This window comes from Chiroxiphia lanceolata, chromosome 10 (genome assembly GCF_009829145.1).
Source record: "Chiroxiphia lanceolata isolate bChiLan1 chromosome 10, bChiLan1.pri, whole genome shotgun sequence".
NCBI lineage: Eukaryota > Metazoa > Chordata > Aves > Passeriformes > Pipridae > Chiroxiphia > Chiroxiphia lanceolata.
In genome coordinates, this window is record NC_045646.1 from 10,465,874 (window position 1) to 10,493,631 (window position 27,758).

Below are 27,758 nucleotides of genomic sequence, written 5' to 3' on the forward strand. Positions count from 1 at the left end.
TCTGCTCTTTCACAAGGGCAGACCCGTCCCTTGCTCCCCTGCAAGTCTTCTGCACACCTCCTGTGCTCCTCATCCACAGCCTTATGTAAATACGTTGCTTTTGTCCTGATCTCCTCCTTGCCTCTGCCTACTTGCCTACCTGTCTCCTCATGCTGTGTGAGCATGCCCCCTCCATCATGCAGCCCCTTCATCCCCTCCCAGTACTCAGAGCCACCTGTGCATATATAGGTTTCTCAGCCATAGTCTCCTTTTTGGGGTCCTTTTCAGGATACCCCTCTCCAACATGCAGCTGTGCCCATCTCCCACTTGTTTCTTAGCAAACTGTCCTCAAACTGCTTCTTTCTGCAGCTCTTGGCACTTTTGGAGTACAGAGCAAGCCCTTGCAGCTCAGTGCAGCCCCTAAGGTTGGTGAGCAGCGGCCAGGCCCCCAGCTGGCATGGGAAAAGTGGAAGGTGGCTGAGGGAAGAGGGATTCTCTCTCTGTCTGTGGGTCCTGTGTAGGTCCTCGCTGTTTCCCCAAGTCTGTTTGAGACTGGGCTCTGCTGCAGCCAACTCTCAGCTCACGCCTGGCACTCACATGCAGCCAGGGGCAGTAAAACCTCCTCAGGGACATTTTGCTGGCTTTTCACCACAGCCAGACTGATCAATTGCTGTCTCTGCGCCTGTCTCCCCGGAGAGAAGCTCTCACCACTCCGGCAGGTTGCGAGGTGCCAGCAAAAGCAAAGCCCATTGTTGCTCCCACTTTTCTCTTTGGCTGCCTGTTGCCAGCCCACCCCGCAAACACCGAAGCGCCCATGGGGCACGAGGGGTTGGCACTCAGCAGCAGCAGCTTGGTGAGCAGGGGGCAAGGGCTGGATTGTGCTGGGGATTTCCGGGCAGAGCTATCAACAGGAGGTGGAGGAGAGTCTGTATTTATGAGTTATCTCTTGTAGGGCAGCAATATTTTTTAATGTGCCCCAGAGCTGACTGGGCTTAGATCATACAGATGATGGTTTAATGCTCAGAGGACCACACTTTGGTTTTGCTTTTGCTCTCTCCTCTCTACCCTCCACGTATCTGCTCATGTCAACAGACCCATGAGCGAGCCAGACCCATCGCTCTCCTCCCTACCATGAATGCAGAGGAGCCTGGCACTGTTTTTCATTTCTGTGCCATAGGAAAACAGGGATCAATAACTCAGCTCTCAGACTTGGATCCAGGCACATGGTAGGAAACAGTGCTCATGATTTTAAGCTCTCTCCAAAGGCTAGATTTTCACAGCCTGTGATACAGAGATGCGCAGCAGAGCTTTGTGTGTGCCTCAGCTCACATCTGAGCTTGCTGCAGAGCCTCTGCTGTGAAGACACACTCTCTCAGTCCAACAGCTACTGCGGAGGGGCTGATTTTTCACTCCTTTTAAAGCAAAAATCACATACCTGTTATTTTTTCCTCATGGCAATTGAACTCAGATTTAATTGCTATTCTCAGCATACAGGTTGCTGCCCTCTCCTCCTGCCATTGCCCCTTCAGTGATGTGCTCAGGCTATAAATAATTGAAGGGCAGAATCTCATCTGTCACCCTTTTTTGTGATTTGTATTCAGGGCTACTCAGGGACTGTCTCAGCCCATGAAGCTGCGTGGGCCATGGCTGAGCAGCCGTCGGAGTGAGGGATGGTGTGAGAATCCACCTGGGAGAGGAGGTGTGCATGGCAGAGACTAGCAACCAGCCTTGACCATGTTCCTCTTGGAATAAAAGTCTCAGGGCACAAACTCAGTACATATAAAAGTTTTATTTTGTTCTCAGGAGAAAGACTGCAGAGAACCATCCTTACATGACATTAGATATTTTACAGAATGTAGTATCAAAAAAAAAAGAAATATATATTAGAAAATACCTTGCAGTTACATGACATAGCCAAGAGTACAGTTCATAGTATGTCTGCAAGATTGACCTTCCTTAGGCCTTCTGTTCCTCTACATGCTCTACAAATGGCTTTTTGGATAATAACAAAATGTCAGAGTGGCTCGTCCACTGTTGGCTTCTTCCTTTCATGGCAAAAGCAAAGGAGGAGGAGGTGGAGAGGCTGGAATGAGGCACACAGAGAGAACAGCAGGCAATTTTTGCATGTTGCTTACAGCTCTAGGAGGGCTTTGCTGGCAAAAGAAGGAGAAAGTGTCCCCACTGAAGGAAGGTAAGCTCACCTGACCTTGTTCCTTGGCAGGGCTTATTTGTCTGCATGGGCCATGGGGGAAAGTTGGTGAGATATGAATACTTCTGGTGCATTAGGTGAGTTTGGGTCAGTCTAAAACGACTTGGACACCTGGAATAGGTCACAAGAGCCATGAACAAATGCTGAACACCATCGGTAAAGGTAAATCAGCTAAATCAATGGCCTTAAAGCATTTAAAATGGACTAGGTTCTTGCAAGAATGAATAAACTGCCATGCAGGACTAACCAGGCCCCTGAGAAAGATGTGAAAGCCCAAGGAAGGATGTTCTATCTGAAATGATTCTGCTGAAAAGAAGTACTGCTTAGATACATCCAAAGTGATGCTGTCTCATGTTGAAAAGTTCTCCTTGGGAGGCCTGCTGTGGCTGGAAACCACAGAGCTAGTCTGGGGGTGTGACTGGAGAAGGCTTGAAGTGATAGAGGGTTGGAGAAGTTTTGGTGGCTGGAGGCGAGTGTGACGCTGAGACCAAACCCCTCTTCCTGTACCTGTGTCTTCTGTGGGTCACTCATTCCACATGGTTGGACACAGGTAGACCATTTGGGCTGGTGCTGGCTGAAGTTTGGGGTTGAGGTTTAGGGCTAACTGTGGATCTTCACATCCTTGGGGCCAGGTGGGCATCACCTGAGATGCCACCAGGCAGAGATGTCTGTTTGCAAACAAAAATAATAGCAACCCCCCAGGACTCTCTCACTACTCCTTGCACAGAAAGTGTAGGGGACCTGTGAGGTTCAGGCCTGCCCAGATAGGTTTTCCTGCCTTGTCCATAGGCTCTGTAGTTGCATCTTCTGATGGGATGATTTGACCAGAGAATCCCAGAGGTGGGGGCAATTCCCCGTGCATGGCACAAAGCTTTGGTGTCAAAGAAATGCTACCTCAATTGCTGTGCCTTTTTCATGGCTTGGAGGGAGGCTCCCTAGAATGTGGGTGAGGTTTGCAGATGGGCAGCACAAGCTGAGGACACCAGCTGAGATCTTGCCTTTCGCTCCCTTCCCCCAGCTCCCTCACAAGCATTTCCTAAGAATGCAAGTGAAGGGATGCGGGACCAAGTGAAACAAATGACCTGGAGGGCTGGCAAAGGCTTGGCATAAGTGGAGTATCGTGGCTGTTGCTTGCGAAAGACCAGAGTCTGGAGCACATTAAACAATAACGACAACAAGAAAGGGAGCCGTGGTGGCAGCAGGCTGCTTAATAACTCATTTCTCTGGCTCGGGGTCCAGAAATGTCCACCTCTCTGAGGAGCCTGTTTTCTTCTCCACCCAGTCCACATAGTTAGAGACCTTGGTGTACACACCGTACACTTGCTTGCTGCCACACTCCTCTGGGCCACCCCATGAGACCAGCCCTTGGGCCACCCACCTCCGGGTTCCCGGGTCCTGGATGACAAAGGCTCCCCCGCTGTCTCCCAAACATGTGTCCTTCCCACCTTCGTAGTAGCCCGCGCAGAACATGTTCTCGGTCACACTGTAGTTCCCTGACCGTGACTCGTAGCTGGTCTTGCACTCGGCGTGCAGCACCACTGGCAGCTTGACGTACTGCAGGATGTCAGACAGGGTCCTCATGCCCGAGCTGATGATCTCATCCACTGTGATGTTGGGGTTGGAGATACCCCAGCCAGCCACCAGCCCCAGCGTGTTGGGGTGAGGCCCCTCCAGCTCGTGCTCAAGCTGGGGCAGACAGACGGGCATGACATGCTTCCCCATGGTCACCTTCTCCTTCAGCTTGACAAGAGCAATGTCGTGGTTGTAGTTCTGGATGTCAAACTCCTCATGGAGGATGATCCTCTCCACTGTCCGGTTGACGGCGTCCATCTTGTTCCTCACGTCATGGAGTGCCAGATAGACAGTGACGTGCTCCTTGGAGACGGGGATGACAGTCTTGTCCCGCCGCTGGGAGCGGAGCACATGGGCGGCTGTCAGCACCCAGGAGTCTGAGAGCAGGGCTCCGCTGCCAAACCATTTGTCATTGGGCACCCGGGACATGTCCTCCACCACAATCAGGGCCTGCCAGGGGAAGAAGCCGGGCTCTGCGTTCCGCCCGCCAATGATGCGCTTGATGATCCCAGGCAGAGGGCGAGCTGGCCGGCCACACACTGGGGACAGAAAGGACAGGGCAGTTACTCCCAGTTTACTTATCTAGGGAACAAATGAAAAGGGATATCCCTGTAGAGTATGCCACGTGACTGGTTATCTTCAAACCAAACACTCTCTTTTGTAGTTTATGGAGGGATTTGGCTGGATCCACACCACTTCAGAAGCAGAAAGGCCAAATGAGTAAATCTGCAGCCTCACTGTGACCTTTGAGGTTGCTCAGTCCTTCCCAGACCTTTCAGCCAACTGCCTGGCTCCTGCTCAGTGTGCCAAGAAACTCAGGGGAATGCTAGTGGGAGGATTGGAGCTTGACATCAGACCAGCCTCATCCCTTTCTCTGAGACCTGTCATGACGTTTGTGTTCTCATGGCCATGGCATATGCCCTCCCAGAGGAGCTGTGGCTGAAAAGGGCTCAGCTGTGTTGCCTAGCACCATGGGCATTACTCCTGCATCTCCTCACCACAATTCTGGCAGCCAAACCAGAACCCCTCTTCTCAGCTCTTCAACAGATCTAGAATTAATGCCTGAAGAGCCCTGATGTGCTGACTGGTTTGCCTCTAGGAACTTTATCCAGGCACTGTGACACAGCATGAGGAAGAGGAGGGACTCAGGATGCTGAAGGTGTCTCTGGAAGGGTTGGACAGGGTGGGCAGGAACAATCGTGTCCCTGTGGAACTTAAGCCTTGGGACATGGTTGGTGGTGGGGAGCTGTTTCATGCCTCTGGCAGCCCTGTGGAGGGGGACTCCCAGCTGGCTTGTGGGTGCTGATGTCACCAGGAGGTTGTGGGAGCCAATTTAGGCTTGTCCGTCTACATCTGAAAGAGTCCTGAATTGCAGCAGTGCAGGTGCTGGTCTCATCCCTCTGAGTCTGCAAAGAGAACCCATATCCTCAAGGGAAAGTGCCAGGCCTCTGCCTTGATGCCACCTGTACTCTGAGGGGAGGATACAAAGCCTCACAAAAAGAGGATCTGACCTCTCAGGCTGATGGGATCAGGGCTGAGAATCAGCCTTGGAACCAGTGCAGGAGCACTGGGAGCTGCTAATGTGGATTTGTTGTGACTGGGGTCTGTCTCCAGGAAAAATGTGACTCTAGCAGGGAAGGAGCATGGTGAGTGTCTCTGTATGTGCTCTGCACCCCTGCCCTTCCCAGTGCTGAAAGGAATAGAAAACATGCTCAGGAAAAGAATTCCTGTGTCCCAGCCCAGATGGTCTGCTGCACTGAAGCTGACGGTTGTCCGAAGGAGATGGTTTTAGAGGAAATGCATCCAGCCAAATATGTATTCAATTAAATTACATATCAAAAATGCTGACCAGGCTGCAAATGCTCCCACTGGTGGCAGAGGCAGGCATAGAGTGGCCTGGAAGAGAGGTTTCAATTGATGGGGAGGTGCGTGAGACATGGGGAAGATCTGAACAACAGCTGGCCAGCTGCTGCCTGCAGATGCTGATCTCAGGAGAGCGTCACCCTCTCTCTGGGATTTTCCATTTTCCTGAAGTCTCTCTGACTCCTGCCACTAATCAAAAGGCCTGGAAATGGCCCATGAAAGCAGCTATGGCCCCAAAAGCTGTCCCCACATGCTCCCAGCTCAAATTAGTTCAGGATGAAACATCAAGCAGAGATGCAGGGAGCAGCTGCCACAACAAGAGCAGCCACAGCCCAGGAGTTTTTTTGAAATTTTCTGGAGTTTTGTAGGATGCAGGGAATCTCAGGGGTCCCTCCTCTGGACTTGCAGTGGCTCAGCATGGCTGGAGAGCAGATACCCTCCATGGGGCTGAGGTAGTGTCCGGACCCTGGGGTGGTTGCATCTGCAGCTGCTGCGTGACAGCCAGATCCCTGCACCTCTCTGGAGAGCCTACTTTGCACATCAGACCATAGTCCACACCCAAACTTCCTCCAGGCCCCCAACCTGTCAGAGAGACCTGGCCCCACTCTTAGCTATGGCCAGCAAACATCCCAGAGACTGTTGTTTAATCCTGAGTAGGCGCCTGGCCTAGAAACTCACTGGCTGCAAACATTTCTGCCACTGTTCAAAGACTTGGGATTTTCCTTCCCTGCAAAAGCAGCTGAGTTTTTCTGCAAGGCTTGAAGAGGTGATAATTGCTACTGGATGTCTACACACTGCCTGTGGGAGCTGACAGCCAGGTAATGCTCTGCCCTTGGCTGGAGCCATCTCCAGGGATGCTGGGGGCTGAACATGGACAGTGGGCTCTGCCCCGGGACTGCTGGCTTCCTTGTCTGCTGGAATGGGGAGCTTGGGGAGCCCTGACAGCCACGATGGCTGTGACCTCACTGCTGCCCTAAACTGCCAGGGACACATGTCCTCAGCACTGCTGCCTAGTGCCACCACTGCACCCTGACCATCTGGGCCAGCTGGGATAGCAGAAAGACTCTGCCCCCGCTCCCCTTCTGGCCATTCACTGCGGCAATTGGATATGAATAGCCAAGTTATGTGGCACTGTCACCAGGGAGCATGGTCCCTGCCTAGAGAAGCATCAGGTCTGGTCAGGCATGGCAGCATCCCCTCCCTGCATGTCCCTGCTCTACACCCCTTGCTGAGCAAGGGGAACCAGCTGCCCCAGTACCAGTACCTGGTTGGCAGGATGGCAGCTTGGTCCCCAGCTCCTCGCTCCTCCACACTCCCAATGCGTCGCACGTGTAGGTGGCTGGAAGAAAGCAAAGTGTTAACTCTTCTGTGGTCCTGGCATGAGGGAGTGTCCTTTGCAATGAGGAGGGTTGTGCAGCGGTCAGGACCCTGAGAACTCTTATTCAGGTGACCTCCCTTTTAAATCTCTCTGTGCTCCATTCCCTGGGGGGCACTGTCCTCATGCAGGGGATGTGCCACCATCCTCAGTTTCATTGCCTTGAGCTGTCTGGAGGGCTGTGCTGTGCCTTCACCCTCTGCTGGCAGCAGCCTCCACATAAACATTGCCAGTGCCCGTTCTGCTAATGCATATGAGGTACTGGGACCAGATGCACAGGGCCAGCGGGAGATACAAGCTGGGAGACAGGAATGTGAAGAATTCCTTTGGCTTTGCTTGCTGAGGGAGGAGGAGGAGGAAGATGGTTTGGGGTGTGTACACACCCTTTGTGCTGCCCAGAGCTGAGTCTGAAGGGTGCAGAGACCTGTGATTCTTGTCAAAGTACCTTGTGTTTTTTCTGTAGTTGTGGACCAGGGGGACTGGGGGGAAAACTCAGTCTGATATGATCCCACTGCTATCTGTTCAGCTTTGGTTATGCTGAACATTTGGGTGCTGGGATGAGGAGCCTTGCAGAGCCCTTACTGAGGCTGCTGGACCTGGTACTCTCTCCAGCAGCAGCTCCTTTCACTTTTCCATAATTTCATAATCTGCAGGGAGCAAATGGCAGGGTGAGAAGGCAGAACGTGGAACACCCACACTGCTCTGCTGAAGCTGTGAAACATTCAGGCAAAGCACGAGGCAGGGCCAGCTCCATCCTACCTCACTGAGGAGCAAGATGTGTCCAGTCTGACAATCCAGGCAGTGCAGACGCAGGGTACGGTGTGCATAGGCTACATTCACAGCCTGCTGTTTGCAGAGCACCCCGGAGCAGCCACCCCAAACTCCCCCCGCTTTCAAACGCGCACGCACATGGCCACGCGCCCTCCTGCGCTGTGCCGTGGGGATGTGTCCTGGCCCCACTGCTCACCCGTGCTGTTGGGGGCCATGTGGTAGTAGGGGTGCTGGCAGTGGTACTGGATGGCTGCTCGGTAGGTGGTCAGGTTGTTCCTGGTGGAGTAGGTGACGAAGCCATGCTCCAGCTCCGGCGGCGCTTTGCAGTCAGCAACTGAAACCCAACACAGAAGGGGGGGTTGAACCCTGTGCTGTTTCTTGGGGTATCCAGACAACCAGCAGGCAGGTAGTGCTGGGCTTTGGCATGTGGCAGTGGTCCTGTGGGGCAGAGCATGGGCCCATAGAGTCCTGTATCCCCTTTCTCTAGGGCAGTGCAGAAGATGCAGCCTGACATGGCTTCTGACAGCAGCAGAAGGCTCTGTCTCGGTCAAGACAGCCTGGCTCTGTGAAACCCTCCCACAGACACCCTGCACAGACAGGGCATGCAAATGGCATGGCTCACCTGCTGGCTGTATGGCCAAGACCACTCATGCTGGTGGAGACCCTGTCTTGGGAACCCCTCCATTTAGTGTGAGATCTCCCTGCTGTACTGTTGAGAGGGGAGGAAGCCTGGTCTGGTAAGTGACAGCTGTTGTGAGATGGTCTCAGAGTACATCTTTGCATCCCTTATGAGTGGGCAAGGAGAGGTAGGCAGTAATTCACCAGCCTATGCTGTGAATCAGAGGTGCACAAGCCTTTGCTGAAAGCATGGTCCAGTCCTTCCTGCTCTGGTCTTGCTCACCAAACAGTGCTGTTAAGCATTTACACATCAGGCTGAACAACCCTTGGTCCTGGCTGTCCTATGACAGCAGGAGATGAAGGACATTAAGAGTGTGGCTTGGCTGGTCTGCAGGCAGGGATGACGCCAGCAGATATGGGTGAGATCAAACCTGCTTCATCTCCCAGGACATCGGCAACGTTGGCTCTGCTTCACCATCCCTGCTGTTGGCTCAGGGTCTGATAGAAGGATAAAAATTCCCAGGGTGCCATTGCCCTTCCCCATGGCCTGTCCATGATCCCCTTTCTAGCCTAGATCACCCAGAGTGCCCTGCCCAGACTCTCCTCCCAGCTTGTCCCCTGTATTGGGTGTGTGCCAAACACACCAGGAAGGACCCCTGGCTGCAAGAGAGTTCATCCTCTAAAGCCAGGAGTCACTCCTTTGGAGCTGTAGCTCCCTGCTATGTGGGCAGGTCACAGAGCGCTCAGACAATGCTGTGCAGCTTCCCCCTGCCCCATCCTGGGGGACCTGCCCCAGTGGAAGGCAGGAACCAGGAACCAGGGTCTGATCCTGCCAGAAAATGCAGTGCTGTGGAGTTGGGTTCTGCTATGTTTAGGATGAGGGGTTGAGTAGGGGATGGGTGACTGCAGAAAGCAGGTCCTGTGGATAAGGGATGACGCTCTGTGGATGTGGGTCTGCATGTTCTCCAGGACGTGAAGGGGGTGAGGACAGGAGTCCTAGCTCCTCATGAAGTGATCCAGGCTAACAAAGAGAGAATTCACCAGAAGTAGTAGCTGGAACAAGGGATATGTACCAATGCTCAGGGTTGCCTAATTGCTTGGGTGGAAAAAACCTGGTTTATGGCAAAATGCTACAGCTCACTATTCACCAGGGTCCCCTTCGCCTTCTGTAGGGACAGCAGGTGATGGTATGAGTGTGCAGGTGCAGCCAGGCTGGGTGGAGACTCTGGATACCTGTTCCCTTGGAAGAAGGAGGGAATGAATGTCAGGGGACCATCCTGGCTGGCACCTCTACTCTGGGGTTATTTATGGCTGCAGGGCAGCATCCATTGGCCTGCAGAGCCCATCTCATCCCTGTGTGTTCCCCAGGCCTGGAGGAACGCGATTCCTGGAGAATGGGCTCTTGCAGAGAGGTGTTGCCACATCAGTGTCCCAGGTCCTGCTGAAAAGGTGAGGGGAGGGCATTTGTTCCGTGAGCCTTTCCAGAGTTTTCCCTCAGGAAAGGGGCCCTTTAGCATCTTTGTCTTTCTGGGACCAGAAGTGGATCGAGCTCCCCAACACACACCTCCTCCTCTCCCAGCCTCCCATCCCAGATTCCTCCTAATGAAGCCTCTGATGCCTCAGCGAGTCCAGGATGCATGCCCATGGCTCCTGGGGATGTGAATGGGGACAGATACCAGGCTCTGACCTCCTTCAGCTGCAGTCAGCATGAGGCCAGCTCATCCTCACCTCTGCCAGGCCAGCAGTGGGAAGCAAAGGAGAGGCAGAGGAACATCCATCCTGCTGTGTTGGTGCCAGGGCTTGGTGCCTGCAGGAAAGGGCTAGTGATGCCAACCCATCCTCCAAGCCTCCTTGTCCGGAGGGTCTGAAAGGCACCAGGACTCTTGGAGAAAGGAAAGGAAGGAGTGTTTCTTATTTGTGATGCTGGGCCAGGGACGAAGGGCAGCGGGAGACTGAATCCAACCAACCAACCATGGTTGCCATGCCATGTTCCTTGTGCAACAGCTGCCTTGGAGGGGGAGCCAAGGTGGCCAAGGTATCCGCATGGAGAGGGAGGGATACGGACACGCCAGGAGCTGGCAGCAGCATGTGATCCCCAGGCATGACAACGGGAATGAAGTGTTCAACTCCAGTTTCCTTTCCCCTTCTCAAGATGGAGTTAAGGAAGCACCAGGCGCAGGGGGGTTAACAGTGCCATGCCGGTTAGACAAGCCACAGAGATGGATTTGGCAGCCAGGCCAGTGGCAAATGGAGCCTGCCCTGGGTACTGGACAGATCAGAGAGGGGCATCAAGACAGGCTGCCTGTCGGGGCGGCACAGCCGGCACCAGCCTCACGCGGCCACTTGCTCCGAGCCAGCTCTTCCCTCTGTCTGGTTGTCGGCTCTATCTGCAGCTGCACCGAAAGCAGAGGGGAAGGAGGAGAGCAGAAAGAGAAAGCCCAATTAGTAGATGAGCAGAGAGAGACATGCAGGAAACCCAGCCCCCAAAACACCAGAAATCGTTAATGAGCGCCTGGCGAGCTGTGCCAGAGTGCCTTGGATGCCAGTGGAGCCATGGTCCTGCTGGGGACTCTCTCACTCTGCTGGGCCAGGGCAGCCTGAGGGCAGTGGCTGGGAGAAGCTCTCACAGGTTTGTGTTTAGCCTCTCCAGGCTATAGAGCTGGATTTTATTCACAGTGGCTGAGAAGTTTTCTATTTTCTGCATTGCTTTCTAAAACCATTTTTGCCTGTGCCCTGCCTCTCACAGACATCCTGGGGAGGTGGGAGGCTTTGCAGTTTGGAGAGCTGAAAGCCAAGGCTTCTTGGCTTTCCAAAAAAGTCTTAGAAATTTAGTGTAGTGAGTTATATTACACAAGAAGTGATCAGTTCCAGCCCAGTTGGAAAAATGAAGGTAATAATTTAAATTTTCTCAAAAACCCGACTTTCTGGGGTTAAAAATATTTACCTGGAATTTCATTCTATTTTTTTACATGAAGCTGGATACAATCAATGGGAGACTGTGATAATGAGAGTGTAGGAGCGGGGAGTTCCTTGGCAGGGCAGAGGCATCACTGACCCCACGCTTACTAAGGAGCTCTTTAAGATATGAATGTATTTAGCAGGTCTCAGAGCCTCCCAGTTTCCATTTTGAGTGAGAAAACACAAATTAAAACTCCAGAAATACTGTTCTAAGGTAAGATCCACAATATTCTTAAAAGAAAAAGGATCTGCCCAGATGAGGAGAGCCTGGATCCCAACATCCCTAGAAAGCATCTCCTCCTGCATCTCCTGGAAGGGCCTGGGACACTCTCTGAGCATGTTTGCTTCTTTTCTCCTCTCTGGGTCAGCCTTACAACAGACTGAGCAGCAGTGAGAGCCTTCCTGAGGGCTGAGGGGTTTGGGGTAAATGGAAAAGGTGTTATCAGATACATCTCCCAAGCCTGAGATGAGAGAGGAGCTGGGTTAGATGAAAGAAGAGATGATGCAAATCATCACCTGCCCTTTCAAATGACCTTTCTTTTCCTCTCCCCTTTTCTCCCATTTTATGGTTTGTTAATATTTGGACAACTTTTCTCTCCCCTTTCACTTAGCTGAGCAGTGCCAAGTTTAGGCTAGTACCTGGGACTAATGCCCTGGGTCTTGACAGCTTCCATTGGGAAGGAAATTTGGACCAGGAATTGGATTATCCAATTGTCCCAGATTTATCTGACAGAGCCAGTGCTCAAGAGCCAGGCTTGCTCTTTTTTTGACAGGGAGACAGCAAAAAAGGCTCACAAATCAAGTTATATGAGTAATCTAAATAAAAGCACCAATCTCCTGCTTGTGGTTTTTGGATTGAGCCCCACTATGTTATCCAAGAACAAGCCAAAAGAGCTTTGCAGGGTTACGTAGCCTCTCTGGCTGGGTTTGTGTCTCTAAGTAAGGAACTCCACTCTGGCAGGGCAGCTCCTGTTAGTGTGAAATTATTTTAGCAGGAAAAGGACATTGGCAGGGTGGGGAAGGGTGTCCTTACTTTTGCAGATAGGGATCTTGTTACTCCATGTCCCATCCTTCAGACACTCAATCTGGAAGGAGTCACTTTCCACGTTATCCTGTGTAGAAGGTGCCAACAAAAAAGAAAACACCTGTTAATGTTCAAGGAAAAGAAATAAATCTCTTGATTAAAAGGGAATTTCTTGGTGATTTAGTCAAGTTGTATCCAGCCTCCCTGAAAGAGGAGCTAAAAATTGCAATAAAATCATAATGAAAAACAACAAGTTTTCTTGTTGCCAGCAACTCAGTGGCATGCTAAAGCAAAAGAACTGGAGTCATTTATTCCTGTTCTAGATGATGGGATGTGTAAGGACGCAGCTCTGCATGAAGAATGGGACGAGGAGGAGATCAGAGAAATACCCAACTCCATGTTGGAAGTCACAGTGGGCTACTGGTTTGGAGGGAAGACAGCCACCCTGTGAGTCACCCACACACCCTGTGGTTCCCAACTTCTTCCTGGAGAGGGTCTGCCAAAATCCTGCTTCCTGTGACTTGCTGAAGCTGTCCCAAAGTCCCAGAGGACCTCCCAGTCGGTGGAGGGTGGCCTCTGTAGGGCTGCTGAGCCAGTGCTCATTGAGGTGGGGAGCAGACAAAACCCTAGCGCTCCCCTTGGGCTTTTGCTGACTTTTTCTCTGGCAGAGGTGACAAGCCTGACATTCAACGAGCTTGCTGGGTCTGGAGAGATGCTGAGACAGTGGCTCAGAAAAGTGCTCTCTCCAGTCTTCCTCTACGTCTTTGGAAAGGAAAAGTGGTAGCTCTCAGAAGAAGCTTTTTCCTTGCCCTTGGGAAGAGGGTAAGGATGTTGTGTGGGTTGTGTTTGCTCTCCCAGAGCTGCAATGCCTTTGAGCAGAAGGATCCTCCATTTTCTACCCTATTCCCATCTCCACAAACTTTCCCCATACCTTCAGCACTTTGTATCCAGTGTCGCAACTGATGACAACCTGGTCTTTGAAGGTGTACTTGGCTTGAGAAGGCTCAATTTTCCCATTGATTGGTGGTTGTACTGGTGGGCATGGGTTTCCTTTGAATACAAGAAAATGAAGCAAAACAGAACACAGTGGAATAAATAGAGGAAATGCGGAGTCCCAGCTCTGCCAGCCAGCCCATGTAGGAGAGTTTGAGCATTTCTGCTCTCCTCCTATTCTAGTCTACATTGGCATGGTTCATCCAGGCTCTTCTAGAAGGCATGGAGGCTCCAGGTCTTTCCTCCAGTCTGTAATTCTCTGGCTTTGGGCATTACAAATCTGGGAGCTAATAACAGTAGCCTGTGCAATTACCGTGCCCAAAATTGCTCTGCTTTGCAATGTCATCTTGGTTCAGAGCCCATCTGAAAAAGCATCCTTTGGAAGGAGGGCTCTGTGTTATTTATGCCTCTCCTTGTGGGATTTCTGGAACAGATCCTTTCTGGAGACAGGATTATGGACCACCAAACTCATGGTGTCCACCTATAAAGCCCTTCCCATTCCCAAGCCCAGCAAACAGTGGAAGGCAGCAGGACTTACCAATTGCTGTGTATGACAGCTTCCAGCCCCTGTTCTCTCCGGAGTTGTCACTGTGGAAGAGGATCTGCACACTGTTGGTTTGGGTTTCAATGCGTCCTGGGGACTTCTCTCCACAGAAAGGTCCAAACTCCTTTGGGCCAGCTTTGATCTGATGAGGTAAAGTTGCATGGATGGTGTGAGGAGAGTCTTTGATCCCTGAGACTAATGGGTAGGCCTGCAGTGGGGACAGTGGGGCTTAAGCACCCTGTCTTGGGGGATGTGAACAGAAAGAGGGTCACTGTTGGCTGAAAGGTTCAAAATCAGATGTGATAAGAGACATAGGGTCAAGAGAGCATAGGGCTCCTGATGGCTACATCACTCCTGTTTAGACTGGGGTGATTTGGTCCCCTCACCAGGGCACTGGGAAAAAGAAAGGCGAGCAGCAGAGGAGTGTGCGGACCCCAGCTCACCTTGATGTAGTCATATGGACAGGTCACCTCGGGGTGGTCTTCCACATCAAAGCTGTCCTCGAAGTCCAGGGTGATGAAGAAACCCTCCTCCAGCTCGATACGGTACAGGCAGTCTGAGCTCTTAGGGTAGGGGCTGGGGAAGTCGGCGCTGGTGATGACCCCGCTCCTCTGGGTGTAGAGGTTGTCACTGCACTCCACTGAAACACAGCCATGGCTTTGTCAGGGTCCTGACAGTCATGTCCCAATCCTGACCACACTCACGAGCCCTCCCAGTGGAGTGGGATCTGTTGAGTGGGTCTATGGAACCCAAATATTTGTCCATGCATGGAGCATCTCACATATCTCACACTTTCAAATATGCCTTTGGCACAGAGGCCCTGCACTGAGAGCTAGTCCCCCTACACGATGCACTTTCAGAGCACAGACTAAACCTTTTAATTTCTCTGACTTGAGGAGGTCTATAGACTTTAGCTGAGGAGTACAGCCCATGGGAAAAAACAATCCCAGATTACTGGTTTGTGGGGAAGAGGCACCTCCTCCCTCCTGGCAGCAAAAAAAGGTAGTTTTGCCTGTGTTTGGTAGGTCTGTTGCCTGCTCAGGGACCCCTCTGTATGACCATCCATGTGTCTGAACTGTGCCTGAGTGGTACCTTTGCAGGTCCTGTTGTCGGAGTGGAGGATGTACCCGAACCTGCAGGAGCAGTAGTACCCGCCAATGTAGTTGTGGCAGTAGTGGTCACATGCCAGCTCCTCATCACTCTTCTCCAGGCACTCATCCACATCTAGGATGAAGATAACAAGGCAGAGAGGTCATCTTGCAGTCCTCCACATGTCACTCCTCATGGGGGCATTTGCCACAGCACTGAGAAATTAGTTGTCCCATGTGGTGGGTCACAGGAGCACCCAGTGAGTCCCACATGGCCCAAGGGCTGCACACAAGCTCCTGTCTTGCCAGGGTCCCCAAGGCCGACTTGGGATGTGATCTTTGCAAATTCATTACCCTACCCTAGAAGCTCATCCTGAAGGCTCAAATGCTGCTTACCCACGGCCGTGTAATGGGCGTCAAAGCCAGTGAAGCGTTCCTCATTGGAGAAGTCGGATCTGAAGGTGAGCCCCATGTAGGGCCCTGGGGACAGGATCACTTGCTGGCCAGGAGCCTGTTCTGTGTCTGTCGTCTCCCTGCCACAGAAGGTGGCCAGCTCCTGGTCCTCAGCTTCAATCTGTTAGCAGAAAGAAGGAGTGAGCCTAGAGAGCCTGCCATGTGTTCCTCAGGGGTGTCAGGCTGGGCTTGGAATCATCTCTGCACCCCGCGGCTCACACCTTTGCCTGTGCTTGCTCAGCCTGCCCCCTTCCAGAGCTGACTGGTGCCTCTGTGGGACAGTCTGCCCATCTAGCAGCCTTGGATGGCCACAGCCTGAGGATGCAGCTCTGGACCCTGCAAGCCCTGTCCTGCTCATCATTCTGCTGCCTTGGCCCTTCCCAGGGCATCTTTGAAATAGCATTTTCCAGCCATTCCCACTGCATTCACATCACCTTCTGCAGCCAAGAGGGATTCCAGGGATGTTCAGAGCATGACAGGTCTGACTCCTACTGATCCAGCTCTTTGAGATGCTGTTAGTGCAGTAAAGCAATTAAGTGGGTTCTGCAAAATGTGCACAGGCACTCAGGTCTGCCTGCTCTATCTGGAATCACCTTCTGAAGCAGATGTCGAGAGCAGGTAGCATCCAGGGTGTAGGGAGGAGCTGGGAGGGTGTAAGGGGAGGATGCAGGGTGGGAGCCCATTTGGGAGGTGGAGTAAGGACGGGGACAGGTGGTGCAGAAGAAGAGGTGTGAAAATCAGCCCCTGGCCTGTGTCATTCCCATTCAGAGCTGTCAGTACCTGAGATGTTCCCCCTCGCCCCTTCCCATGGCCCAAACACTGATCTAGACAGGGAATCTGCATGGGGGTCTCTGCTGCTGGGAGGGTGCCCAGAGGAGCCTCTGCCCACTGGTTTTGCATCACTTCAAAGCAGTGGCTGTAATTTGGTTGGTGTTTCTGTTCCCTGCGCTGCCTTTGGACAATCTTTGTCCTGTCCCTGCTACCCAGGGTCCCTGTATGGTTCCAGACCTGTGGTGCCAGGCACTGTTTGGACTCTGACCATGCATACAGAGGGATAAAGAAGGGGAGTAATGAGCCAGCATGCCCTGTTGTCATGTTAGCACGTTCAGTACTCTCTATGTGCATCTGTTTAAAACGCAGCCTCATCTGTGCCTTAAAATAATGTAATCCCTGCAGAAAACCCTCCAATTTTCCCTGAAAAGCCTCTCCTTTCCTTTTTCCTTGCCATTTTCTCCAGCACTGATTTATCTTCTCCTACCCAACCCCTGTCTCAACCACGACCTCTCCCAGGCGGTTCCCAGCACCCTGCCTGCTTTCCCTCAGGAGATTCAGATATGAATAAGCCTCAGCAGAGGAATGTGATGAACACCACCAGCCAACCCGCCACCGTTCATGCCAAGCCACGGCTATTGAGGCTGTGATGAAGTGCGCAGTCCCCCAGCACATGCCTGGGGAAAACAGTCATCTGCTTGAGGACCCTTGGGCTTCTGGAGGTGTTGGAATGCAGCCCCTGGCTTGTGTGGCCTCAGTAAGGCAAGACTGTTCTCTGACTGCATCCCTGTCTTCTGGAGACCCTTAAGATGTGCTGGCTGGGGAGGGTCCGGGTCTGAAAGGGAAATTTCCCAGAGCTGAACAAACAGGCGGAAACTCGTTCACACCAGGGAAAGCCAACATGGAAATGGCGACTCAGCATGCCTTGACATTGCCTCCAGATATTTTCCATCCTCTCATACAAGCTGGAGCTGGCCAGAAAAGAGAGAGACTTTCCGATGATAAATTTTGAGAATTTGGAGAAAAAACACGTGGCCTGCTTTGGGACAAAAACCCAATTGAATTGTTTTGTTTTGTTTTTTTTTTTTTTGGTAACAGCATTCTGGGGAAAAAAAAGAAAACAAGTAATTTGGGCTCCATCTGGTTTCAATCCCTTTGAAATATACTGTGGTTCTTTAGAATTGCTTTTAAATCTGAAAAATTGTTTTGAAATAGTGTTTCAGACTGAAAAACGGGAGTGCCATCACCAAGGATGGAAAAAGGCATTTTGGCCCCAACACACAGACTTGGCTGTGCAAGCACGTGGGATGCAGCCTTTTCTGCAGAAAATGCTTTTTTCTTAAGGAAATCTGCGGGAAGGAGGAATTTCCAGCGGCTGCTCTGTGTGGGGTTGGTGGCTGTCACCTCTGCCAGGACACATGAACCACTGTGTGATCTCCTATCCCTCTCCTTAAGCCCCAGGATCTGAAGCACAGCATCACCAAAGCGCGGGAAAATCTTCCCAGTGCCCTGTGTCTTGGCCAGAGGATGCTACATCCATGGGGCTGGCCTCAACACTGCTCCCAGCATCCCTGGATACAGCCCCAAAGCAGAAGGATGGGGCCCGGGAGAGCCGTGCTCTCCTCACTGAAGGTATCCATGGCCTCTTATCTGAGACGGGTCCCATGCCCCAAGCCACAGGGAGCAGAGGCAGCCCTCCAGCAGTAAACTAAACAGAGAGGTCATCATCCCTGGTTAATATTTGCTGCTTCTGCTGGGGACTGTATACTTTTTTTTGTGGATCATTTACATCCAGCGAGCAGGCTGGTAATTAAATCCTGGTTGTTTGTTTGGAGTTTCTCCCTCTCGGGTCACGATGTCGACGTTTTCACTAGAGAAGATGTGTCCCTGAGGGAAATATCAATTGCCACAGAGAAATTCCCTATAAAAATACGCTGAAAGAATCCTCCTTTGAAAAATAAAATATAGCGACACCCTCGTGCCTTAAATTTACCCTTGCCAATGCCTTCTGCTGTGTTCCCTGTTTCTGCTTGCATCCTCATTCTCTCATTAAGATTTCTGCCCCTCTGGATGGAGGCAGATGGGAGTCTCTCCCTGGTTATGGTTCTGTCCCCCTGCATTTTGGCTAGTGCTGTGAGTAAGGGAAGTGGTGTCCCAAGCTGTGGGGCCCCTCTCTGCCACACACTGATTTCCCTCTTTGGGGCAGGAGCTGGGGTACTCTGGCTCAACAGGAGAGAAAGGCTGCCCCAAGGCGTGGGCTGCTGGGGATACCGGGGCATTGACACTCCAGAGATGCCTCCTGCAGCCGGTGGGTTAACAAAATGCCACGATCACCAAGGGGAATTTGGCTCGGCAGTTTGGTGTCTGCTGCCGGCAGCAGAGAGGAGCAGGCAGTCGGCAACACGGAAACACAGCCGCCACCAGCCCCCCCTCCAGCCCTCCAGGAATGCACTAATTGGACTGATGAAGGCCAAACATACCACTTGTAATATATATAAATGGCTCATTAGGCAGAGAAGTTGCAGTGCTGGGCTGAAGACACTGGGAACATGACATGGGGAGGAGACGCTCAAAGCCAGGGAAGGGCATGAAGTGGCCCTTGCCGAGTGGCCCCGCAGTCAGTGTTGCAAGAACACAACACCCAGATCAACACATTGCTGCTGCTGACTGTTGGGAATGAGGCAGGGATGGGACAGCCCCTGCAAGAGCATCCCTCTAGGTCTCCTGGAGATCCTCTCCCTGAAAGACATTAAGGGTCCTTTCATATGCAAACATGAAATTGTCCTGAATATCCATGGGAACGTGTGGCAGCCCTGCCACAGCCAAAAAAGGAGGATGTCTGGTTTCCTGTGCTGTGGACTTGGCTTGGCGTCCAGAGACTGTCCCCTCCCAGCATGGCAGCTGTGCCCACATGCTCTATTTCTGGGCTAGGTCTGTTCCCTGGAGAGGGTGGGGGTGAAAAGAGACCCAGGCAGGATGCTGGGGTGCTGCAGGAGCTATCGGTTTACTCCCATGCCTGGTCCTCCTCCTTCCCCTGCACTGGGGGCAACTGTGGTCCCCAGCGGTGCAGGGGGTGGCCAGTGCCACCACACTGCCCTGCACAGAACCATCTCCCGGCTGCCTCCTGGGATTTGAAGTGCTCCTCTGGGGACCCTGCACTCCCAAAGCATGAATAACCCCCTGATTGGGGCTGTCTGACAGGACCAAAAGAGGATGGTCTCCTCTGGAACCCCTCGTTCATGGCAAACCTTGATTTGTGCCTTTTATCCCTCCTTTGAGCAGAAGAAGTGTAGATGGGTCCTGTGCACCCTTCTTGCAGCCCCAGGCTGGGGATGCACTGCCCTGAATGTGACACCAAGCTTATATTCTCTGTCCCTGCATGTCCCCTGCCATCAGCAAGGGGATGTCCCCTCATCTTCAATCAAGGTGTACCTAGCTGGCTGACAAGTTCTCGGGGGTTCATTCCAGGGGTTGATTGAGCGATGTGCAAAGCCTCATGGACAGGACCCTAGGCTCAGATCTCCCTAATAAGCTTGGAGATTTACTCATGAAGGCCCCTCAGAAGTCAGGGTTTCATCATCCATCTCTTTACCTCTGCCACAGCGCTCCTCAGTGACACTATTCAGATCACTTAACCTGATTTCCTGGTCATGGCCATGACTTTTGGCCCTGGGCCAGTGCTGGAGGCTTTTGTGCATAAGTGTTCATTGCTGGGTGACCCCAGAAAGGAGTTGGACAACCCACGGTAAGACCCTCTGCAAACGAGGAACCCCCAAATCAGTTCCCTGTGGACAGTAACGAGCTGGGCAGAGCCTGCTGAGGAGCATGGCAGAGGGCAGGAGCTGAAAGCCCAGGGCAGATGGCTGCTCCCTGTCCCCAAGGACCTGGCAGGTGGCTGAGGGTGGCCATCCAAAACCTGAGAAGAGGCTGTCTCTGATGCACCAGGGCCCAGAGTTCAGCTTCCTGAGGCAGCATGTGACTGGTGCTTTCTACCTGCATGGGGGGCTTCTCCAGTTGGGCATTTTGGGGGCTTTCCTTCCATTCCTCCTGGCTCACTCCCCCCCTCTGCCATCCCCATTTGCACAAACAAGCCTCCCATCCTGTGAGCATTTCTTTAGGAGCCATGTTCTTTATATATATATATACACACACGCACGCGTATATGTGCATATATATAAATAAACAGCTATTGTTTTAATTAGCCATTGTTTTAGAGCTCTGGAAACTGTTCCCTTCTGCAGACCACCCCGAAGGAGAGATCTGTGTGGGTTTGCAGCTCGGCTTGCCCTGAGCTCACTCACAATGAGTTTCTACACTGCTCAAGAGTTTGGGTGTGCGGGCAGCCAAGGACTGCCAGAAGGAAAAGACAGGGCACGGGGGCTTTTGCCTGTCATGAGCTGAATCCCCACCTGCTCAGCCCCATTTTAACCTCCTTCTTATGGCAGTCAAGATGAGGAAGACTCTGAACAAATAAGAATGTGTTTCTTCACACACACACACACACACACACACACACACACACACAAAGAAGCATGTAATCATATATTTAACCTGTGTGACTCTCTGCCATATGATGCTGTGGAGATTAAAGTCACCCTGAGCTCAGAAAGCAACGGTACAAGTTCATGGATGGGAATCCACTGAGTGCTGTGGAATGCAGAGATCCACCTGTGTCTTTCTAAGCTTCCTCCCTGGGACCAGCAGAGTATTACAGAGAAGCACCTTATGTGCCAGATCTATAGTTATATTCCATAGATGTTCGCTGTGGCCTCTGTCAAAGAGGGCATTCACGCTGCTTTTACACCTTGCACTGATGCGACAGAGCTGGACATATAAACCCAAGGAGGAAAATAGCCACAGAGTCATTTGCTGCTCTCCTTGGTGTTTTCTAAGCAGGTGGTTTAGTAGCATCAACATTACACCCTTACCCAGCAGAGTAATTTACAGATCTCCCGTAATCCATCTGTTTTCATCACTTTTCAAATGTAATTCTGCGGTGGAGGCTCTGCAAGCTGAGTTACAGCTCCAAGCAAATTTATACAGCTGAGATCTAAATCCCTGTGAAAAATACTGCCTTCTTACAGAAATCCAGCGGCAGGGAGAGCTGTGGTGCCAAGTTGGCACCATGGCCACATAACAGGGAGACATGAAAAAGGAAAAAGGAGCAGGGGGTGAAGGGCGGGAGGAGGGGTAAAGCTTGGAATGGGGAAAGTTTCCAAGAAATCTGTTCCTTGAGCTTATTGGGTTTTTAAAGCAATATATCTCTGTATATGTCCCTGGCCCTTGTGCTTGGAGAAGCTCCAGGAGAAGCAGAAAGAACTAATCAAACCTCAATGAGAGCTGTTAGTAGCAGAATGAGTGCCAGCACAAAGGGGAAATTAAAGCAGCGAGCAACAGATTCTAGAAGAAAAAAATCACAAATGTTTGCTTTCTGTTCTTAGGGCAAGAATAAAATAATAATTTCAATTATCTGGCAACTAGCACCAGGGCCAGGTTCTGTGGTTCCAGACCTGGGAGCAAGCTCTGCCTGCCTTTGTGCAGAGGGGCAGGGTAAGGCTTGTACTGGACGATGGGGTAAGGTCTGTTCAAGCAAGCAATCCTAGAAAGCACCTGCTTGCTACTGCTGGTTTGCCAGAAGCACCGAACTTGACCATTTTCAAAGATATGGAGAACCCAGCTTGTCCTGGATGGGAAGGAGAGCCCTGCCTGGAGAGACCTGTGGTGCTAAAGGCAAGGTTGCTCTGTGGCACTGTAGTGAGTGGTCCACTGCAGTTTTGGATGATTACTGCCCAGCAATGAAGCAGACTGAAATATCTGGAGGTTTTGGCCGTGACAGCTCCCTGAGAACCTCCATAACAGCCTTAAGCTCAGGTCTAGCCTTTCCTTTTTTGCTTCCCTGGGGGCTGGACAGTGTGTCCCAAGAGCCTGCAAATCATGGCCAGGGACCCAGGCTGGCTGCAAGGTGCACTCACAACCATGGCCTGGCAAAGTGTGACCAGCTCAGGGGTCCTTCTTGCACATGGCTGGCACTAGAGTGGCACGGGCTGGTGGTTTAGCCACAAGGGTTTCATCAGCCCATGGGTGTGCAAATCCCATTTCGTCCAATGACAATCAGATGCCCAACTACTTCCAGAAATCAGATCCTCTGTGGGTAACCTCTGGCTCTGGTGTCCCACTCACTGTTAGTCCAATGGATGTTGTCATCTTACCTGAGCTCTCCCAGTGGTCCACTGGACTGACAACTCTTGTGCACAATAAATGGGGAAAACTGTCTTGTTCCCAGCTTTTCCAGCACTACCCTTTCTCAGCTGGCCCAACAGGTCTGCTGTCTACCTCATCATCTGCCCCATGACCTCACAGCTCACCTTCACGTAGTCGTATTCACAGAGGTAGGATGACTCCAAGTCAAAATGCATGAAGTACAGCTTGATTTTAAATCCATCAGGCACAGAGATGTTCCATGTCACTTCCGAGTCACTGGGATAGGAATCGGGGAAGTTGGGAGACTGGATCTCCCCAAACATATCTGTTAGCTCGATGGCATCTGCCATGCAGAGCAGCAAGGCACAAAAGGGCCAGGTCAGGAGGAACCTGGAAAATACGTGTGAGGAGATGAAATGAAACGTTAGCAATGACAAAACCTGTTGAAGGCTCATCTCTTTCCCTAGTGGATCGTGGAAGAGGAGTCACCATGAGCACCCCCCTACCAAATCGCAGGGAGGTGGCGGTGGGGGTGGGAGCTGTATTTGGCTCCCATGAGGGGAAAGCCCCTTTTAAAGGTGTGTGACACAGGTGCCACATGTGATTCAAAGGCACCTCCATAGCTCACAGACAGCTTGAAGTGCAATCAGAGCTTGGTGTTCTTCATGCTTCTGGGAGCAGCAGCCATCAGCAACAGGTCCATTAACTAATGGGGCTCTCATGAGCAAATCTTCATTTAATGGAAGAATAAACATAAGGATGCTTAATAAAATAATGATGCTTCTAAATTGGTTTAATGAAAGCATCATAGCAATAACTGCTAAGTATCATTATTATTATTACTACTTAGCCTCATCCTGCCAAATTTGAATCATTAGCCCTCAATAAACAGCAGTCTTTGCAGCTGAGCAAGGACAGACCCATGCCCAGCAGCTCAAACCAGTATGTTTCTTTCTTTTCTTTTCTTTTCTTTTCTTTTCTTTTCTTTTCTTTTCTTTTCTTTTCTTTTCTTTTCTTTTCTTTTCTTTTCTTTCTTTTTTCTTCTTTTCCTTTCCTTTTCTTTTCCCTTTTCTTTCTTTTCTTTTCTTTTTTTTTTCCTTTTCCTTTCCTTTTCTTTTCTTTTCCTTTTTCTTTTCTTTCCCTTTTTCTTTTCTTTTCCTCTTAATTTCTCAGAGTTTTCACCCAAGATGGAGAAGTATACAGAGGCTGAGATCCTTAGAGGTGTTTTGTCATCAAACCCATTTTTTAAAAAATCTCAGCCTGAAGAGTTTGTCCCAACTTGTTACCAACTTGATTTTCCCAGAGGAGGGCAGAGGGGACAAGTAAATCAGTGGCAGTCCACCTGACTTCACACCAGCCTCAAGTTCCATTTGACCATGAAAGTGAGCATAAACCAAGTATTTCTCTGTGCAAGAAGAGAACACCACCTGTGCTAGAGGTGTGAACACAAAAGCCTGTGCTGTTGCATAAAACCCAGAAAGAGGATCAAACTTCAGGCTCTTTACACACAGCGGAGCATACAAAGGAAATTAGAGCCATTAGAGATGAAAATTTCTGCTTTCTAAAATAGGCACTAAGGCCTGGCAAAGGCTTGTAGGTGTGTACTGCAGACATGGGAACTACTCACACGAACACGTACACCTGGTTTCAAAATCAGGGCTTGATTTAGGTATGCTGGTGAGGAAATTGAAGCTATATTAGTGGATTATTTTTAACTTGTCTGTGTTCTTTCAAAACCAGGGCAGTAAATTTCTGGGGTTCATTTGTGTAGTGCCATCACTTTTCTCAGGTCTTCCTTACAAAGAAAAGTTAATGGGAGCTGAGAAATTTGGATTGATTTTTCTTTCAAGTAGAGTGAGGTTGAACATGCCTTTTTTTGACAGCTTTTCTGAAACCACAAAAATGTGAAAAGGGAAAAACTGTTCCTCCTCTGGTCAGAGTACATGCATGGGCTGGATGTTCAGCTGGTGTAAATGGGCATCAGCTCCTCGATTTCAACGGGCCGTTTGCTGGTGCAACTCTGTATTCCCCTTAAACATGGGAGGCAAAACAGCATCAAACTTCTTTCCCATGACAGGAAAGTCTTGACCTCAAGTAAAAGAAACCTGAAGCCCGTGTAGCAGGTCCCGTCTCACTTGTACCTTTGTCCCTCGGACCAGGACAGAGCCGTACCCATCACCCGACGCTCCCTCCCGGGATTTCGGCACGCAGGCTGGGCTGCGGCACGAAGCTGAGGCGTGAGCAATGCCTTGTTTGCTAACAGATAGGGGAAATGAAGCCACGGTCATCATCGAGAAACCTCCCTCAGCAGGATGGCCCCCCCCTGCCCGGCCGTGCCCCGAGACCATGGTGTGCGGGAGCCCAGGGTCAGCCCATCGCAGAGCTACTCACCCCATTTTGCTGCTGGGAGGCTTTCCCGGTGGATTTGGTGCAGAGGATCGATGGCTCGTTCGCGGGGGACGGCTTTGCCTCCTTCCCAACGCTCCACTGTCCGCCTTATCTCTACCCGGAGATTTGTGAGCGTGTGTGCGCCTATGTGTGTGTGCGTCTGGAGTTGTCTGGCATTTTCCATGCAGGTCACGCCTTTCCCTGCCTGCAGCCGTTCCCCACATCCAGGCGGGCAGCAGGCAGCAGGCAGACCTGCCCGCATCCGAGCCCTCCTCCCCGCCCGCCTCTCCCTCCTCTCCGCCGCGGGGCTGCCCTGCGCTCCAGCATTCAGCGGAGTTTTTGTCTTCCCTAATCTCCAGAGTTTTGTATGTGTGAGTGTGTGTGCCCATGCACATTGTGTTTTCTCTCTCTTTTTTCCCCCTCACAGCCTGCTTTGCCAGATGGCTAAAATTTGCCTCTCAATGGAGTCGGAGGCTCCAGCAAAAACAGAAGGCAAGAATGTGTGAAAAAAAAAAAACCAACCCAAACCGTGCGGGGATAAATAGCTTTAGTGGTGGTGCTGCCGCTGGGATTGGCGCTCGGGACTTGCTTTCAGCATCTCTGCTTAGTGCCAGGCAGCGTTTGGGATGGGAATCTGGCTTCCAATAAACTTTGGAGTTGTGACAGTCCGAGTAAAATTAAGCCCTAGTTTGCAGCCTCCGGCAGAACTGGGGAATTGCCGGATTCAGTATTTTGCCCCAGGGCAAAAGAGCAGCTTTAGATGTGGACTATGCTCAGGAATGAGATATTTAAACACCAAAGTTCCAGGTTTTGAGTCTGACTCCCTCCTGTTCAGGAAACAGGTAAAAACAAGAACACTCCCTGCTAAGCCACAGAAGATTGATCTCCCCTCCCTGTGCCAGGCACAAACCAACCCAAACTCCCTTGTCTGCATAGCTAAGTGGGAAGACGACCTATCTGGGCTGCAAACAAGGGAAAAGCCCGTAGAAAGTCAAAGGATGCAAGCGACTCCCTCATTCAGAAATCTCCTTGGACACATGAAGAGCAAAACATTAATAGCTGTTTACCAACTGCAGCTTGAGCTGGTTAATGTAAACCCTGCAGACATCCACTGGCAGGCACGGATACACATGCGGCATGTTAAAAGGCACACACAAACAAGAGCCGGGAAGAGGCAGGGAAACAGGGATGTGTTGGCACCACTCCTGGAGCAGCAGCTCCCAGCCCTCCTGGACTCCCCAGCTCGCTGATGTCAGGCTGTGGCGCTGCTGTTAAAGGGGCGATGGTACCTTCAGCCTCTGTGTTAGCTTTGCCCCTCCAGCAGTCCTGGAGAAACTGGAAGGGAAGGGGATAGAGTGGAAAAAATAGAATTTTCTTTTTCCAGTTCTTGTCTTTTTACTTTGGGAGTGATTATGGTTCCTTGTCTTCCCATGCAGAAGCTGCTTCTCTTGCTCTCATGACTCTCTGGTTTTGTGCTGGGAGAGAAATGGTACCTAAGAGACACAGTGAAGTAAAACAGAAAAATATGAGTGGAAAAGCACTACAAAAACAGGAGAAAGGCTCTGGGCAAAGGGAAGATCTTGGTCTGCCATTATTTGTAGTCCTATTTGGGAAGTTTTAACAGCTTATCACTATACAGTCACGAGCTCTCACTCATGCTCACACACCCAGGCAGGCTGATCACATTAATTAATATGTAAGCAATGTGTCAAACACAAGTATTTATTTTTGCAGGCAAGTGTGGTCTTGTCTGGGCCCTGAATACATTGTGATCTATTTTTTCCCTGCCTGTTCTGCAGGGTGGGTCCTTCATACACTTATTTTTCCATCACGGCAGCCTTTTGTAGCTTTTTGGAACAGCTCTAATTCAGGGGCAACATCAATTCTGAAGTGACATTTTCTATGCCTGTCGATGCTTCTTTCAAGCCATATCACCCAGGGTCAAAGTCAGTGTCTACACTGCAAGGCTGGACTGGGAAATGTAAAGTGGCAAGAGAAGCTGGATGCAGCGTGGGCTTGAAGCATCCATGCTGACCACGTAGGCTCTGGAAGACAGGAGAGGATGCCCAAGATGCAGGCCACTGCAGATCCCTTCAGCAGCCCTCTGAGCTGATTTCCCTGTTAGACTGCTGTATCCTAGGGGGTTTCCTTGACCTAGTGCTTGTTCCAGTCCACCAACCCTCTTGCTGTGCAGAATCATAGCTCCCTGAAAGCTCGTGCTGAGCAGCTCAGGGATCAGTTTTTTTCTGGCTAAGTCTGACCTGACACAGTGTAGGCTCACAAAGAAAGTTGAGAAGCAGTGGCTGAATGGGCACAAATTTGGTTCTGCTGTACCCAAGTGCCTAAAACTGTCTGCAGCCTCCTGCACCCCCATTCCCTCCTGCTCGAAACTCCAGCCCCAACACCTGCAGTGTTGAGTACTCTAGTAAGAGACTCAGGTCTCCAGATGAGTTCTATTGGAGCCCTAATTAGCTGGCCTGGCTAATTGCACTGCCTCCTTCACTTACAGCGGGTCAGCTCTGATGGACTCTGCACCCCCCTGCTGCAGTGTGTGGGATTGGCACTCCAGGTAATTCCCAGCCTCTGTAGCAATATAAACCCTGTGCTGCAGAGTCTACTGGTGGGGAGGCAGACAAGGACCTGCAAACGGAAGGTGGTGTAGAATCTGCTCTGGCTGCAATGCCTTCTCCAGCATTACTCTCATCTTCTCAAAAGAAGGGTTCTCTGTAGCCAGGCCTGGCCACTCACAGGGCTGTGTGAAGCGTCCACCGCGAGTAAAGGCAAAAAAAAAGATCACTGAGAGGAGAATCTGGTGCTGTGCAGGCAGGGTGCCAGACAAGGGTCACCTTGTCTCATGTGTGCTGTTACCTGCTCTTTACCTGAAACATTCAGCTAGCTCACAACTATCTCAGTGATTGCCAGGGGGGTTGAGTCTTGTCCGCACTGGGATT

At 51.2% G+C, this 27,758-nt stretch overlaps 1 protein-coding gene across 3 annotated transcripts; it reads right to left on the reverse strand.

Annotated features, from left to right (window-relative positions):
• Positions 1-1,753: 1,753 nt before the first annotated feature.
• Positions 1,754-25,092, reverse strand: MASP1 (mannan binding lectin serine peptidase 1). 3 transcript variants are annotated; one of them, XM_032698163.1, is made up of 11 exons: positions 24,811-25,092; positions 22,584-22,809; positions 15,391-15,568; positions 14,999-15,130; positions 14,350-14,546; positions 13,901-14,048; positions 13,301-13,419; positions 12,379-12,457; positions 7,966-8,103; positions 6,888-6,962; positions 1,754-4,299 (listed from the first exon to the last, which is right to left on the reverse strand). In XM_032698163.1, the coding sequence occupies exons 1-11, from the start codon at positions 25,029-25,031 to the stop codon at positions 3,404-3,406; spliced, it is 2,409 nt and encodes an 802-aa protein (XP_032554054.1). In that variant the 5' UTR covers positions 25,032-25,092; the 3' UTR covers positions 1,754-3,403. The 3 variants fall into 3 exon arrangements, with proteins under 3 accessions (XP_032554054.1, XP_032554055.1, XP_032554056.1); XM_032698164.1 differs by lacking the exon at positions 7,966-8,103; XM_032698165.1 differs by lacking the exons at positions 1,754-4,299; positions 6,888-6,962; positions 7,966-8,103 and adding an exon at positions 10,276-10,780.
• Between the last annotated feature and the right edge of the window lie 2,666 nt (positions 25,093-27,758).

Bases quoted from the DNA above. Each gene is read 5' to 3' on its own strand.
- MASP1 (XM_032698163.1), bottom strand. From the start codon at position 25,031: ATGTGGGGAACGGCTGCAGGCAGGGAAAGGCGTGACCTGCATGGAAAA. The intron at 14,049-14,349 runs GTGAGCTGGGGT...TTACCTCATCAG, and splicing joins GTCCATATGACTACATCAAG to ATCAAAGCTGGCCCAAAGGA. The intron at 6,963-7,965 runs GTGAGCAGTGGG...GCTTTCTTCCAG, and splicing joins CATGGCCCCCAACAGCACGG to CCACCTACACGTGCGACGCA.